Raw genomic sequence first — 18250 nt, forward strand, 5'->3', positions numbered from 1 at the left:
TGGCAGAATGGTCCTTCAGCTCAGCCAACATGACTTTCTGGCAGCGGCGGAGGGCGAGTTGATACATCAGAGCCTGCAATCAAAGTTGGACTTTAATAGAGAGCTAAGTATAATATATTAGGCAGTCAGGATAAGAAGCGAAAGACTACCTGGTAAGTGTGGAAGGTGACCCCATCAAGCAATGAGTCAAGATCTCCCCCCCTTAACGGACTCGAGGTCCTTGGGGTAGATCATGTTTTCTGCCACTCGCCCACAGGGTACTGGCCCTTGTAGATGGCTTTAGTCTCATTAGCCTCCAGGCCGACCAGTTTCCTCTTGGCAGCCGGGGCCTCAACGTGAGTCTCCCCGGGCCGTTTAGTGCCAGCCCGACGTGGAGAAGGAGTAGCATATGGACCTGTGGGAGTGGCCGACCCTCTCTGCCTATTAATTGCGGTAGATCGGGCTAAGACAGTATGTGAACCTCCGATGACTAGAGGACCCGAGCTGCGAACAGCTGGCGGTGGGGTGGAGTCGGCTAAGGTAGCAATGCTCTTTTCCTTATCAGCGGCACTCAGGCAGGCACGACTAGAAGCCCGGAGTATTGATCGGCGGTCGGCCATTAGCTCCTGTGAAGATTCCTCAGAAAGTGCGTCGTCGTTTGAGCTTAACTCGACAACCGGCCGGGGGATCGTATTGTGCGCGGCCAGCGCGTCCTCGTCTTCCTCTAACTCCTCCGAGAATGATTCTGTATCGTTGTTTCCTGTGAAGAAAGAAGGAAAAAGTTAGGTCCGAGCACATGGGCCGGTGAGTAGTCAGGCAATATGAGAAGAGCAAACATGTCTTGGAGGCTCCTTCCGGTAGGATGCCGGCCCTTATCATGGCCCCCAGTCGCGACCAACGCCGGGCAAAAATGAGCTCGCCTTTGGTGATCCATTGGACCAGATCAACCAGATCGTCTAGGCAGGGTGGCCTCATCTCGAGGTGAAATTACGACGATTGTCAGGCAGTCGAGAAATATAAAGTTGGATGGTAGTCGGCCAGGCGGACAAAAAGGAATTCCTCCTTCCAATCCTTGTGGGAGGATTCCAGCTTGTCTAGGAATCTACGGTTGTCCTGAGAGCGTATCTGTACATGCCCCAGGGAGATCGAGCCAACTGCAGTCAGCCGGAAGAGTTGGTGGAATAAAGACAGAGAAGGCGACACCTCGAGGCAATGGTAGTAAGTCAAGAAGGAAACAAGAAGACGGTAAGAGTTGGGCACCAGCTAGCCAGGCACGATGCCGTAGTACTGAAGAAGAAGAGAAAGATACGGGAAGACTGGTACTCGGAATCCGCACCAGACTGACTAATAGTGGATCCCCACGTATCCGCCTTCTGGGGGATCATTCACTAGCTAGTTGCTCGAAGGAGAACGCGTTACCGCCGGCGATCCTAGCAAACGGCGGGCGTTGCCGCCGGCGATCCCAGCAAACGGCGGGCATGCAAGAAGTCGACCTCGCGTAATGTAAGGCCACTCCAATTAAAATACCATACAAATAATTACATACATATAATTTTTTTTCCCTGAGCTTAGAAAGGTTACATATATAAAATATAGTTATGTTATTGCCAACTTATGCAGACTTATTGTCCCCAATAATAACAATAACAATAATTACAAGTAGCTATACACAGATGACAAACCACAACACAGCAAAAATAGCAAGCAAGCAAGCACACACCAGGACATCATTGTAGTACTAAATTTAATAATCTATCCAGTTAAGGAAATATATATAATAAAATTAAGGTGGCCTGAATTATTATTCCAAGTTTTTTTCAACATCTTATCATCACAGCATCCACCCTGGAAAGAATCCACTTATGTTGTGAGCTGAGGCTGCAACGTTTACCTCATCTGTGCCAACAGAGTTGTATCTAAAACAATCAAACAGACAAACATGAGTGTAAGTACACACATACATATACTATAAATTAGTACATAATTGTTTTATATCTAAAACATTAATAAAAAAAAATGGGTTTTTCATACCCAATTTGTCCAGATATGTTCAGCCCCAAAGGCTGAAAGAACCCCTCGGACTGTGGAGGAAGCTGGCGGTTTTGTTGATGAATTTCTTGATTCCCATCTTCCCATGACAATCGGAGAGGTATTCCGGCTACATTTTCCTCCAACTATAAACATGAAATTAAGTTTAAGGTTTGTAGAACACACAAATTATGGACCTGTTTGGTAACATAGTTAATTTATCACTCAATTTTAGATTATTATTTGTTCACTCTTAGCTGTTTGACTTGGTTAAATAACCAATATAAGTGTTTGATTAATTAGTTTTTTGTAACAGCTTATTGTTCCAAAACGCTAAAATTCAAAAAACTACTCAAAACAGTTTTTTTTTTGAGAAAGTAATTTTGCATGTAATCAACTAGCAGCTAACAACTAATTTACCAAACATCTTTTTACAATCAGCTAATGCTCTCAACTAGTCAAACCCACTAACCCAGTCAGCTAACAGTTATCGGCTAACAACTATTTACCAAACACCCCCTATATGCGCCCACGTTAGATCTTGTTTGGATCAAGGACTTACCATTACGTCAAAAGCAACTCTGATACCACTTGTTAGGATCAACGCTTACTACTAACTACGCCAAAAGCTATAGATAGTAGCGAATGTGCAATTTTCTTTCCTTATACCGCCACACATTTTTGTGATGCTAGATGCTGGACTTGACCTTTTAAATCCTTTACCGACCTCCGCCCAACAGATCTTGTATGTAGCGTTAAATGCTTTTACTAAAACTAATAGTGAATGTTCAATAGGGATTTTAACCTAAATTTTGTAGAAATTAAATAATATGTCAATTGTAATTCTATCACTTTGAGGTGAATTATTGAATGTTGACATGTATGCATGTTATAATAATTATCGAAATGCTATTTGTATCAAATACTTTATAATATAATGCAATAACTTTTTAAAATTGAATAAAAAAATATAGATAGAAGTTAGTATAAGTAGCATGCATTATCCATCTAACTTATTAGAAAATGAAAATACAAAATCAATACATGCATGTGTGCAGGGAACGTTGTTTGATGATTTTACCTTCCTTCTAAGGAGTTTATTGGACTCTGCCAGCATTTGCTCCTGTAATAAGACAATAGTTAGCTTTTAATTTCACTCAATATATATATATATATATATATATATATATATATATATATATATATATATATATATATATATATATATATATATATATATATATATATATATATATATATGGATTTTGTGAAATATGTTTATAATTATTAATCGAAATGGATACCCTTTGTTGAAGCTCAGCTAGCTGATCCAGCATAGATTGGGTCTGCAAATGAAAAATAGAAGAACAGTGTGAAACATGACGGCATCTTTGTAGGGCATTTTAGACTCATCATACATATAACCTTGAGGAGTTCTTCCGGTGTCATCTTCGTGAATATTTTTGTAGTTTTGATTGGCCATTCCCATTGTTTTGGGTTATGTTGCTCATGTATGCTTCAAACATGAGATTGAACTGTTGCATAACCCTTGGGGTTCGGTGGAGTCTCTGGATTTCGTGATTTGTTATCTCTCTTATGCTGAAACTATCTCAGAGATCTTGTTTTTCATTGAAATTCTACAAGATTGTTCCTCTAGAGTTTGTTAGTTAATAGGTGTTAAATTGGCAATTTTAGGTAGAATTGCTTTGCTATTGTTTAAATTGACCAATTATGTGATAAATTGTGTAGGAAGGAGCAAATTGGCGTCATATCAAGGTTTAGAGGCAAAAAAAAGTATTAAATTGGACTTAAAATGAACAAAATAGGATGAAAGCCAGAGGATGAGTCGTCACAAGTTGTGTCACGCATGTGAAGGAGTTCATGAAGACCAACTCCGGCTATAAAACACAACAAGGTTGTCTCGAGTCATGTCACGCTCGTGACAGGCCTCATGACGCGCTTTATTCGAGTTATAAAAAAGGGGAATTTGGTTCTTTTGATGCATCAGAGATTAGAGAATAGATTAGATTAGGGAGGTCATTTTCTTAGGCAATATAATTTATACATTAGTTCCAATCCTTAACTCTTAGAACCCTAGAATAACAATTTGCATTTCCAATTTACATTTCATTTCAATTCAAATTCGAATTCCTAGTTAGATTCAAGTTCTATTCATTTTTGGAAGCAAGTGTTGATGTGGATTGAAGGTCTATTAGATGCAAGTTGAATTCTAATTAGATAAATTAATTCAAATTTCAATTCATTGTAATTTCAATTCCTTACTTGTGTAGATATGAAATCATCTTTTATTCTTGAATCTATGTTTGTTTTCTTTGTGAACATGTGTGAGTAGTCCTCTAGGAAGAGGATAGGAGTGATGAGACTTAATCTTGATGATGTTAATTAACATAATTGAGCTTCAATTAGAATTTAATTACCTAGTCTAAACTCAAGGGGTTAATTAATCTTAATTCACATTTGGGAAAAGGAGAGTATGATAAGTCAAGAAAAAGATGTTTGATTAAATGCCTCTTAGACACAAATGAGTCATGGGAATGTCTTGTGTTCTAAGGGTGTAGAATGATTTTGAGAAAAAACCTTCTCCTGGTTAATGATATATGTTCTAAGTCAATCGACTCTCACTCTTGTTCCCGGTTTGATCATATTACCTTAGCGTAGCCTAAATTCCTATTGTCCTCCACCTTTTATATCCATTGTGTTCATTTCAATTGTCATTTGAGTGTTGCTTATTTTAGTTTACTACTACACTTGCCAAAATGATTTCTATTAGGGTTAAATTTCTACAAGAAGATTTAGTACTTCGTGCTTGAGAGAGCATAAGCTTGCATATATACTATCGGCAATCCTCAAGAGTGACAATTCACCCTAAGTACTCTTCATTACTAGTCTAGCATCCCTACTAGATGAGAAAGCCATAACTAACAATTTGGATTGAACACAGATTGAATGCTTTTGATTTTGGAATGATAAACATGAAGAAAAAAAGAAGAACAAAGTGATATTCTTAGCTTCTGAAATTCAAATGAACGAGGGCTTTTGTTTTAACCCTAACAAGAAACCATAGGTTGGGTAGCAATGTAACAATGAAGTTGAAAAAGAAAAGGCTATCAATAGTTTGGAATTCTCAAAGCTAAGAATGGAATGAATTATAATTGTCCTCACCTAATTTCATTCCAAAAATAATGTTAATACTTGCTATTTTAGGGTTATAGTATTCAAAATGTTACAAATTAGATAATTAAACGTGTCCTCTTCCTTCATGCCTTTCACAATGCTCTTTGTTGTGGCATCATCATAAGATCCACTAAACATAACTAACCCAGGTAATTTTCCCAATGCATCCGTTTGTATCATAATACTAGTTTTTTTACGCGCTTTGCGCGAATGGGATAATGCCCAATGATTATTTTGAAATAAGTATTTCAAAGTATATCAATGCAATATTATATCGGAGATGTTCATGCATATGCAAATAAATATTGAATTTGTTTATATAAATCGGTAATTCAAAATATATAAATGCAAGATAATATTTATTGAATTTTCTAATCGATATTTGGTAGTGGTAGTTTTTCCCTATATGTTTCATGCATTGTGAGATGTGTGTAGGTTATCATGTGAAAGTATTGAACAAAATATTAATATTTATTATATTTGTATAAAATACTTAATTGGTAAATAAATATATATAATGTATTTTGTATTATAACTTTGATATTTAATTACAAGATAATGTAGCTGATGTGGTTGGTTGTCTTGGCTCCCGTATTATGGATCTTGATAATGCAATGCTTACCAGGCCTGTTAGCTATGAGGAGGTAAGGAAGGCTGTGTTTTCTATGCATCCTGACAAGTCTCCGGGCCCGACGGTTTCGGTGCAGGATTTTACCAACACTTCTGGTCTACTGTTGGAGGGGAAGTCACGGGGTTTTGCAGGGAGTTTGTTGAAACAGCTAAGTTGCCGGCCGACGTTAATAATACGTTTATTGTGTTAATACCCAAGAAGCCAGTACCTGAGTCGATGAAGGATCTCCGGCCTATTGCGTTATGCAATGTTCTTTACAAGATTGCGGCGAAGGTGTGTGCGAATAGACTAAAGCCTTTGTTAGATAAGGTTATTTCGAAGGCCCAGAGTGCTTTTGTGCCTGGGCGCCTAATAACGGATAATGTGATGCTAGCTTTTGAAGCACACTATTTCCTAAAGAGGAAGACGCAAGGCAGGGAAGGGGTGGCGGCCATGAAGATAGACATGAGTAAAGCATATGACAGGGTGGAGTGGCGGTTTCTACGAGCAGTCATGTTGAATCTTGGGTTTAACGAGAGGTGGGTTGATATTCTGATGGAGACTGTGAGTAGTGTCAAGTATCACATTCTTCATGAACAGAGGCATTTAGGGCCTGTGGTGCCATCGCGAGGGCTTCGACAAGGGGATCCGCTCTCACCATATCTTTTCTTACTTGTGGTGGAGGGGCTTTCGGCGCTGATTGAGAACCGGACAATGTGTGGTATGTTGCATGGTGTGAAGGTGGCCCGGGGGGCACCGGCAATAACCCATCTGCTATTTGCAGACGATTGTTTTCTTTTTATGAGAGCTAATATGCAGGAAACCCAGATTATGAAGGATATTCTAGATTTGTATGCAGGGGCATCGGGACAGCTTGTGAATTTTGACAAGTCTCTGATTTGCTTCAGTAGTAATACTGACCTTGAGAGCAGAAGTGCAGTGGTGAGCTCGCTCGGGATCAGGCCAGGGGATACGGCGGGGAAGTATTTGGGGTTGCCATCCTTGGTAGGGAAGAATAAGAAGGCTGTATTGGGGTTTGTGAAGGAGCGTATTCTATCGCGGGTTCGTAGTTGGAATACTCGCTTTCTATCAAGGGCAGGCCGGGAGGTGTTATTAAAAAATGTTTTGCAGGCGCTACCTAGCTATGCTATGATGGTATTTTCTTTGCCTGTAAGTTTGTGTAGGGAAATTGAGGTCATTCCGAACCAATATTGGTGGATGGGAAAGGTAGCAGGAACGGCCGGGATAAGGTGGCGGGCTTGGGGGGCTATGTGTGCCCCGAAGGCTAAAGGCGGTATGGGGTACAGGACCTTGCGCGAAACTAATTTGGCCTTATTGGGGAAGCAGACTTGGAGACTGCTGACTAGACCAGATTCCCTAGTTGCACGGGTTTTTAAGAGCAGGTATTTTCCAAATACTGATCTTTTGAATGCAGAAGTTGGAGCTAACCCGTCTTATGTTTGGCGTAGTATTGTTGAGGCGAAAAATGCAACCAAACATTGGTATAGGAAGAGTATAGGGGATGGCAAGACCACCACGATTGGGAGGGATCCATGGCTTGTTAAGGCGGAGGACCCGTATGTGAGTACTGAGCTGCATGACTCCGTTATTAATGCACCGGTAAGCTCTTTGTTTAATATGGCCGCCGGGACTGGGTGGGATCGGGACTGTGTGCTAGATGTGTTTAATGCCAGGGATGCGGGATATATTCATAATACGCCTGTAAGTCTGCGTCGTCCTAGAGATGCATGGGTTTGGAAGGGAGAGTCGAAGGGGTTGTATACGGTGCGGTCGGCTTATAGGCTACTGCGTGGTGAGGTCATGTCTGATTACCCTTGGCTTTTAATTTGGCAGCTTCAGGTTCCTCCCAAGGTGAAGTTGTTTGCATGGCAGCTGGCTTCCGCGATGCTACCAACTCGTGAGGCTTTGGCCACGAGACGGGTTGTGTGTGGTGTAAATTGCCATATGTGTAGTAGTGTGGAGGAGTCAGCTTTTCATTTGTTCCGGGATTGCATGAATGTAAGGTCCATATGGGCATCGCTACATCTCACTGTTAGTGTTCATGACAATGCTAGTATTACTGATTGGTTTTTTGGCATGTTAGGGACCCTAAATGATGACACTAGAAGCAGGTTTGTAATGTTGTATTGGGCAGTTTGGACGAGTAGGAATGCGAGTGTGTGGCGGGGGGAGCATTTTGTAAGAGAGGCAGTACAGCATCATGCTTTGCGGTACTGGCATAATTGGATGGCGGTGCAGGTAGTGGGTGGAGGCAACGATCACGGGCAGTCGGACGAGGTGTGGCGTCCGCCGGAGGTAGGAAGGCTGAAGTTGAATTGTGATGCAGCTTTTGATTATGCAAATAATGCTATGGGGTTGGGGTGGGTGGTGCGAGATGATGCTGGGCGGTGTTTGGCAGTGAAGGGGGTGCGTGTACAGGGCCAGTATACGGTGGAGGAGGCAGAGGGGTGTTGTTTGCGTGAAGCTTTATCATGGCTGCGAGATACGGGTTTGGGGGAGGTGGATGTAGAGACAGACTCTCAATTATGTATTCATGCCATACGGTCTGAGTTTTTTTTTTCTGCTTTTGGATTGTTAGTAGACGATGTAAAACATATAGCCACTTTTTTGCATGGGGTTAGTTTTGCTTATGTTCGGCGATCTGCGAATTGCGCGGCCCATGCTGTTGCACGGGAAGCCGTTTCTATGTCAGGTTCGACTGAGTGGTTAGATGAGCCACCAGATTTTTTGGTCCCGATTTTGGAACATGATTTAATGAACTGAGTTCTTCTTTTCAAAAAATTACAAGATAATGTAAAAAGAAGATAATGGACAATGCAGTGAATATAATAAATTGATAAATTTGAAGGTAATGAATCTTTGAATTGTAGAAAATAAAGATAATATAACTAATGAAATTATATCTATTTTTAAATTTTTTATAATGAATAGTTTTTTTTTTTTAAATAAATGCATTATAGACATCTAATTCTAAATTAAATATGTATTATTTTTTGTTGTAGCTACTACTTTATTTAGTTTAATAAGAGTAATAAAGTGGCGTATATACTTTTCATCAACAATAATGCAATCATTGATTTTTTTTTTAAAAAAATACATACAAAAAATATTAATGCAAAAGTATAATTGAAATATTAAGTTTTTTTTTCTGATCTAAATAATCAAAAGAATATTAAGTTTTTTTCTGATCAAATGATTTTTAAATTTCTTGATTTATAATCTTTGATGCTTAACTTTGAATGTTATATATTTAGTCAGACTAATTATTTGAACAAACTTTATGTTAAATTTTATATTATATATATTTTATATTTTAAATATATTTTAACATATTCGTAGTATATATGTTTAACAATTATGCCAACTCTAATTGGGATGTGGTTCGAAACTAAGACTTTTCTTATAGAAATTAATGTATAAGTTAAAATAATAAATACTTAACGGAATATTCCGTTACTAAAGTTTATGCTAACGAAATTTAGGTTATTTAAGGGAAGAAAATAATATAATAGAGGGTAAATAAGGAAAATCAATAAAAAATACTAAAATAAAAATAATATGAACCATTCATTTTAAGAAACAATAGTATAATATGAACCATTCATTTTAAGAAACAATATGACCGACATTTTTTTGTTCCAGTTAAGGGCCTAACATTATTGGCTCTTATTAAAATTTTTTAAGAAACAATAGGACCGACATTTTTTTGTTCCAGTTAAGGGCCTAACATTATTGGCTCTTATTAAAATTGTAGATGTAGATAGATTGTAGATGTAGATATGTTTACGGGATTCTATTTAATTTTATTATTTTTTTAATTTACTTGTTGCAAAATTATTATAATAAAATCACATAATTTGACAATGCTCCTCCTAAAATGGTTCAAAATATTGACATTTAATTAGCATATAATACCTTCCTTGACCGGATTTGCTTTAAGGAAGCCTCCAATTGATTCTCAAGTTGCTCCAGCTCCTTTGTGCTCAATGGACCCAGATCTTCCCCAAGAAGATTTCTGTAAAAACAATAATTTTATAATGTAGAGGTTTATCAAAATCATAGTAACTCCAAGATTTTATTATTATTATTATTGTTGTTGTTGTACATAAATAAAATGGTAAAAATATTAAGGCCCTGTTTGGTAAAATAGTTAGCTTATCAACTAATTTTGTTTTATTTGATCACTATTAATTGTTTGACTTGGTTAAAAAATCAATATAAGTGTTTTGTTAATCAGCTTTTTGTAACTTCAAAATGTTAAAATTTAAAAAGATGCTCAAAATAACTTTTTCAATTGACTTTTTGAAATAAGAAATTATACCAAACAGCTATCAGCTAACTGCTAATTTACCAAATATCTCACTACAATCAACTAATGTTATTAACTAGTCATACTTTATAACTCAATCAGCTAACAACGATTTACCAAAAAGTGCCTAACTTTGCACTTGGTATTGCCTAATACAAACCTAAGAGATACAACATGAAACCAATTAATTTAACTTCGTAGTTTCTTATATATATATATATATATATATATATATATATATATATACTAACACTAAATTAAATATTACAAATAGTTGAACTCTAAATATTTTGAATAAATATTATTAACTGAATTAGATACATAAAACACAACAACATGATTATGTAAGATAGAATTGAAATTAAACACACATATTATTAAGTGAAGTTACTATTTATTTATAATATAATATACTTCTTAATTACATGATTAAGGATGATTTTGTTCAACTATTTAATTATAACTTCACCCCTTGGCTAAATATCTTCTTAGACCAAAACTACTACGATATGATTGTTTATTATATTGTGTCATTCAAACCCTAGCTATTTATTGTCTTTGTCAAGGCTGTGAGGTTGTTTGTTTTGACTCTAGTAGCTCTTATTGAAGCATCATTTGACACATAGGAATAATAGTCAAAAGTAATAAATGTCACTCACAATAAGTTAAAAAAAAAAAATCATTGAATGCTATCAAATTATAATACCTTAATGTACAAAAAATAATTTAAAAAAAGTCCGAGTGAAATTGTTGCTAGTGAAATTTCAACTATAATAAATTTCACTTTTGGTTCCTTCATTATTATACATGAATCACATTTGGTGCTTGACTATTAAAATTTTCTAATTAGGTACATGACTATCAAATTTGTATCACATTTGGTCCTGCCGTCCAATTTCCTGGCCAACTATTGCTTGAAGTGTTCCTCACAGAAAAAACAAATGCAATGCTCCTTCTGAAAGAAGCAAATGCAGTGCTCTTTCGGAAGGAGCACTTCTGACAATAATTGGTCGGGAAATTGGACTATAGGACCAAATGTGATACAAATTACATAGTCATGCACGTAATTAGAAACTTTTAATAGTCAAGGATCACATGTGCTTCATGTATAATAGTCAGGGAACCAAAATGGATTTTTTTTTCAAACTATAAACATGTATAGTGGGGGGGGGGGGGGGGGGGGGGGTGGTAATAAGGTGATTGAGACATACCTTTGGGATCGTTGAAGGAGCTCAACCCTAGCTTTTAGCCTTAGATATTCATGGTAGTTGTTCTGTTTATATAGTAATATAGATGGTTAATTATGAAAACATATTTATGCATGAAGAAGTAGAGATGCACGGATATAAAACAATAATAATATTACATAAAGTTTCATTTTTTGCTCTTTGCTTACCTGACATTTTGATTCATTCAAAAAAAAAAAAAAATTGGTCACAGTTTTTATTCCTTTATTATTTCTCTCTAAAAAAAAAAAAATCAATATATGAGGTGAGAGTTTTATTTTTGCATTAGTTTTATTCCTCGTGAGTTAGTTAATCCTGCTATAAATTAATTAAATTTTTATAGAATAATAAAATTTTAAAAAAAATCTTACATGTTTGGTAATAATTATTTTCAGAAAGTTGGTGATAAATAATATTTCATAGGAAAAATTGTAATTTATGCCACTTACTAATATGTCAATTATCAATATTGCCCCTAAATCATTAGTGATGTAAATATTGCGCCTTAATTTTCAAAACGTGACATATATTACCCTTCTCCTGGATTATTAGTAGTGCAAATGTGGTTATCTGCCGTTTTCCCTATTCGAAGACTACATTTTTTTTCCCTCCATTTTTCTTTCTTCGTTTGTTCTCATTCCGCCGATAACAATGTTTCTCCTTACTCCTATTAGGAGAGGGCAATATATATATCACGTTTTGAAAATTGAGAGGCAACATTTACACTAGTAATAATTCAACGATGACATTGATAATTGACATATTTTATATTTCTCAATCTACACAATATACAGTATATAAATAATACCTGAGTATAATATAATAAAAATAATACCTGAGTGTCACTGGCTGGTTGGTTGGCCTCCAAATGAGCATAGCTGCAACGTTGGTACCTTTCAAGGGTCTTCATCATGCTAATACAATTTCAAGAATCATATATTTGTTTTAGAAAAAATAATAAAATAATTAGAGTTAGTACAGATAATTATTTCTCACAGGCTAAACATGTAATAAGTTAAATCAGTAAGCGTATAGATATGGAGTAATTTGATAATAATATATGTATATATGTATATTTATGTGTCTGTGTGTGTATGCATCAATACAAAAAATGAGAATCGTTATATGATGGTATTTACAACTTAGAAAGAATGAATAATCAATTGACCTCAATTTTCTGTTATGTAATACAATTTAGCATGATATTTTGGTGTTTTTGAGATGCTTTTGTATGCTCCATAAACACAACAAGTTTTGTTAAGTTTTTTTTTGAAGGTAAGTTTTGTTAAGTTAAACTCCTTAAAAAAATAACATAATAATAATAATAATAATAATAATAATAATAATAATAATAATAATAATAATAATGACTCTATAATAATAATAATAATAATAATAATAATAATAATAATAATAATAATAATAATAATAATAATAATAATAATAATAATAATAATTTATTAATAAAATGCTAAAAGATTACATAAATTTTGTAACATTTTTGGTTTTTAATCAATCAATTAATTTATTTTTTTGAGGGACAAGAAAAACCAACAATCACTACGCACAAGTGTGCACTAAATAAATCACGCCAGCCCTTTCACTCGGAGACAAACTTATAACTTAATAATTAGCAAGTTAATAGGCTGACCAATTTGACTGGAGTTATCCTAATCGATCAATTATTTGTTAATTATTAAACAAGTCTGCCACAAATTAATCACTTCATCATATTATATAAACTTATATAGTTGGCTGACTTGGCTCACTTGAGCCTCCGACGAAACATATATAAAATATGTATGCATAAATTGCATATACTTGTATGAATAAATTGCATATATTTAGATATTATGTGCTTTCAATTTATTTACAACACAATCTGTAACACATAATTTGGTAACTGCAGACCCATAATATGTTAACTTAAAATACATAATCTGAATGTCATTTTGGACTAGGGTTCACCCAGCAAAGTGGATTCCGGTCCATGGCAGGATTAGATAGATGATAATTCTGAAGATCAGATCTATGAATAATGAGATGGATTTATTTGATTTTGTGGTTTAGAATTTTTAAAACGAGACAGATCAGAAAATAAGGTCATGGGTCAGAGATTATAAGACATGCACACACACTCCAGGTAAAGAATTTACACAGTGGTCATAAAGGGAAACTGGAATCTGATGGATTATAATATAATCATCTTGGAAATGAATATTATGTCAATATAGATGGGATATGGTAGGGTTAAACACAATATTTTTGTTTAATTTGTATTCTTTAATATCATAATAGCAGATTTGAGGGCTTAAAGATAGACAGCTTTAGAACAAAAACAACTATATATATATTTGCTGCAACCTTGGAAATCAAAGAACAAGGAACATCAGCGGACACATACTGTAAAACATGACATCTCAACAGATCAAATCTTAACAGTGAATCAAAATTTATTGCCTCCAAAAAGGTCACCAGAATGACCAGATCGATTTTCTTCATATTAAAAAAAAAAAAACTGATTAATTAATTGCTTTAACAAATCAAAATTAATTATGGACTTACATGCATCTCTTCAAACAACTAAATAATGGTAAAATTTATGACCCAAATGTTCAAGAATATTTGTATGTAACTAGAAAAAAAAAATAATGAATGAAGAAAAGTAGTAGATCTTTCACAAGAATGATGCATCTGTATATTGAAAAAAAATCCCAGAATAAAAAAGAGAAAGAAATTAAACCCACAAATTGTGAATAATAAAAAAGCTAGATCTTGAATAGAAACCAAAAGGAATTCACACACATAGGAAAGGGTTTGATGTTTACAGGGAATAAGGTAGGGTGTGTAGAAGCTAAGGTTTATTTGGGAAGATTAAGGAAAGAAAAAGATACCTAGAACTGCTGCAAAACTCATAGAGTTTTCCACGGTTGGAGAAGATGATGAGAGCAACTTCAGCATCACAAAGAACAGAAAGTTCATAAGCCTTCTTGAGAAGCCCATTTCTCCTCTTAGCAAAAGTAACCTGCCTGTTTATCTTGTTCTCTATCCTCTTCAGTTCTACTTTTCCCCTTCCCATCTCTCTCTCTAACTCTCTCTCTCTCTCTCTCTCTCTCTCTCACACACACACACACTAGCTCAGTCTCAGAAAGTAGTGGAGAAGTGGAAACTGTTGCAATCTTGGTGAGCAAATAAACCAAACTCTTTTAGTAGTGTGTGGTATATAAAAGGGTTGGGGTACCAATCTGAAAGAGTAAATACTGAGAGAAGGAGAAAGGAATAGTGAAGAAAGAGAGAGTGAGATAGAAAAATGGAAACCCTGGCCAGGTCTATCTTTAGTTACCTTACTATACATACCAAGCTCTTATCCTCTTCTTTTTTCCTTCTTTCTTTTAATTCCCATCCTTCTTTTCTTATTCTAGTTCCCACCCTTTAGAGAAAAGTAAAATGTTTTATGTTTGCATCATCTAATGTGGCTAATAATCAGTATTTGGGAAACTCTATTGGAAAAAAGTCAAATAAATCCTAAACTTTACTCAAAAAGTCAATTAAGTCTTTCAATTTTTAAAAGCTGCAATTAAACGCACAAACATATTATTTTGGAGCACTAAAGTCCAAAAATATGATGATGACTTGTAATTGCAGATCAACTAGGGTTTAGGTCGATCATCTCCGACGAGCATTTGAACAATTTTTGACAAGCAGTGTCAAATACCAGGATCGCCAGTTGCGTTTGAAGAAAGCGACCAACTGATCGCCTTCTTCATTTGCCAGAGAAGGCCACCAAGTTAGTCGCCTTCTCCAGCAAATGGAAATTGAATGGACGCTCGTCGGAGATGACAGAAACCCTAATAGACCTGTAATTATAGGTCACCAATAGGTTTTTGAGCTTCAATACTCTAAAATAACATGTTTGTGGGTTTAATTGCAACTTCTAAAAGTTTAAAAACCTAATTAACTTTTTGAGTAAAGTTTAGGGCTTATTTTGGCCCCTTTTTCTTTATATATATATATATATATATATATATATATATATATATATATATATATATATATATATATATATATATATATATATATATATATATATATATATATATATATATATATATGGACGCACTCAGGTGCGAATAAATGCCCAGGAAGGAAATGCGAACGAATCAGCGCGCGACACGTGTCCAGATCTAATAACTTAAAAAAATGCGGTGGCATTTTCGTAAATAATTGAACATCGAAGTGCAAGTAAAATCTCTTATAAGTGCACGTATTTTCACCTATAAGTGCATGTAATTTTGCCTTGTTAGCATTCACTTTCCGCAACCATTCATGCACCTGGGCGTGCTTATAACTATATGTGCAACTATTTATCACTATAGGTGCAACTACTTATAACTATAGGTGCACCTACTTTCACCTATAAGTGCATGTAATTTTGCCTTGTTAACATTCATTGATCTGAGTGCAGCGGGTAGTAATACTCCTGAAAACCACTCGCAAACATTCATACACCTAGATGCAACTACTTATACCTATGTGTGCAACTACTTAGAACTATAGGTGCAACTACTTAGAACTATAAGTGCAACTAAGTATTGATGCTCAGTGTAAATTTTTACTTGCACCTATAATACATTTTACATACACTTGTAATACATTTTACTTGCACTTCGATGTTCAATTATTTACGAAAATGCCACCGCGTTTTTTTTTTAAAAATCAGTGTTTCTCATCCATTAGATCTGGACACGTGGACGAACAGAATCCATTTTTATTTCGCGCCTGGGCGAGCCGTTCGCGTCTGGTGCGGTTAAGGTGCCCAGGTGCGGTTGTGCGGTTTAATCTGGGCCATTCATCTCGCTTAAATCAACGTCCAGGATTACCAAAATTTAAAAAAAAAAACACGGTGGCAATTTTGTAATTTTGCATCTAGGTCAAAATTAAGGTGAACTGATCTGTGATTAATATGCGTGAGGTTTGTGCGTAAGGTGCGTGAGGTTTGTGCTTAATGTGCGTGGGGTTGTGCTTGATGTGAGTAGTTGTTAAAACTTAAAGTATGTGAGTTAATAATTAAAGTGCGTGAGGTTGTGCTTAATGTGCGTGAGTTTTGTACTTAATGTGCGTGAGTTTGTGCTTAATGTCAATAGTTGTTGAAACTTAAAGTCTGTGAGTTAATATTTAAAGTGCGTGTGTTTTGTGCTTAATGTGCGTGAGGTTGTGCTTAATGTGTGTGAGTTTTGTACTTAATGTGCGTGAGTTTGTGCTTAAGATCTAACACTTAAGGTGCATGTTTCTATCACTTAAGGTGCGTTATTTTTAACTTATGCTTCTTTCTTCCAGACACGCGTTTTTTTTTTTTTTTAATTTTCATTGATTTGAGCCGTTGATCTAAATTTGATCAACAGCTCAGATCTAACCGCACAACCGCACGGGAAGCTATACCCGCACCTGAACCCTTCCCTATATATATATATATATATATATATATATATATATATATATATATATATATATATATATATATATAGAGAGAGAGAGAGAGAGAGAGAGAGAGAGAGAGAGGAAAATGATCAGGTGCGGGTGGTGCTTCCCATGCGGTTGTGCGGGTGGACTCACATTAAGCATTACACTGGCGCACTTTAAGTACACAACAGACGCACATTAAACATACAAACAAAATACATTCAAAACACAAACTCATGCACCTTAAGCACAAAAACACACCTTAAGTTTTAACAACAACTCACATTAAGTAAACACTCACGCACATTAAGTACAAGCTCACGCACCTTAAGCACAAGACTCACGCACCTTAAGCACAAAACTCGCGCACATTAACCACAAAACTCATGCACTTTAAAGTTTCAACAAGAACTCACATTATTAAGTACACACTCGCGCACATTAAGCACACAACTCACGCACCTTAGGCACAAGACTCACGCACCTTAAGTACAAAACTCACGCACATTAATCACTACACGCTCACACACATTAAGCACAAACCTCACGCAACTTAAGCACAAGACTCACGCACATTAAGTACAAAACTCACACACATTAATCACCCACACAACCGCATGGGAAGCATTTACGCGGAACTTAATTATTTATATATATATATATATATATATATATATATATATATATATATATATATATAGTGTAAAGTATGAGGGAATGTATAACTTTGGAAAGTATAATAGTAGAACTCCAGTATCATATTACTCAAATGTGACGCTGACTTTTACGTAAAAAAATAAAGTTGCATTTTTGTAACTAACTAACTATATATATATATACATTGGTATAGTGACAAATATTTGATCTTAAAATTATTATTAGAGAGCTACATCCTAACACAATATACAATTTCAATTCACAAAGCATATTAAATTGTAGCTCACACATTGTAAATTTTATTTATTTATTTATTATTTTTTTTTTTGAGAACGTAAAATTTTGTTTTCTAAATATTATGATTCCTTATATTGTCAGTTATATGTGAATTATTAGTTAATCTCATCACACGTTAGTCATATGAAGCTACATCAAATAATATAAATTTTTGCTCAAAAAAAAAAAAATACAAATTTTGGTATAAACAAATAACATTACCCTAACCGAAATGAACTATTTAATTTCCTAGTAAGTTTTTGATACATATGAAGGAGATAATAATAATAATAATAATAATAATAATAATAATAATAATAATAATAACAACAACAACAACAACAACAACAACAACAACAATAATAATATAATAGTAATATTATATATATATATATATATATATATATATATATATATATATATATATATATATATATATATATATATAATTTTATACCATAAATGTAGTACTTTTTAGCAATACTTTAA

At 34.8% G+C, this 18250-nt stretch overlaps 1 protein-coding gene across 1 annotated transcript; it reads right to left on the reverse strand.

Annotated features, from left to right (window-relative positions):
- Positions 1 to 1561: 1561 nt before the first annotated feature.
- Positions 1562 to 14665, reverse strand: LOC109193499 (MADS-box protein CMB1-like). The gene is made up of 8 exons (XM_019344340.1): positions 14263 to 14665; positions 12204 to 12282; positions 11354 to 11415; positions 9749 to 9848; positions 3312 to 3353; positions 3089 to 3130; positions 2011 to 2153; positions 1562 to 1895 (listed from the first exon to the last, which is right to left on the reverse strand). The coding sequence occupies exons 1-8, from the start codon at positions 14445 to 14447 to the stop codon at positions 1811 to 1813; spliced, it is 738 nt and encodes a 245-aa protein (XP_019199885.1). The 5' UTR covers positions 14448 to 14665; the 3' UTR covers positions 1562 to 1810.
- Between the last annotated feature and the right edge of the window lie 3585 nt (positions 14666 to 18250).

The sequence above is a fragment of the Ipomoea nil genome, unplaced genomic scaffold, assembly GCF_001879475.1.
Source record: "Ipomoea nil cultivar Tokyo-kokei standard unplaced genomic scaffold, Asagao_1.1 scaffold1895, whole genome shotgun sequence".
Taxonomy (NCBI): Eukaryota; Viridiplantae; Streptophyta; class Magnoliopsida; order Solanales; family Convolvulaceae; genus Ipomoea; species Ipomoea nil.

Bases quoted from the DNA above. Each gene is read 5' to 3' on its own strand.
- LOC109193499 (XM_019344340.1), bottom strand. From the start codon at position 14,447: ATGGGAAGGGGAAAAGTAGAACTGAAGAGGATAGAGAACAAGATAAAC. The intron at 3,131-3,311 runs GTATCCATTTCG...GTCTTATTACAG, and splicing joins TAGCTGAGCTTCAACAAAGG to GAGCAAATGCTGGCAGAGTC. The intron at 2,154-3,088 runs GTAAAATCATCA...TCATGTTTATAG, and splicing joins ATAAACTCCTTAGAAGGAAG to TTGGAGGAAAATGTAGCCGG.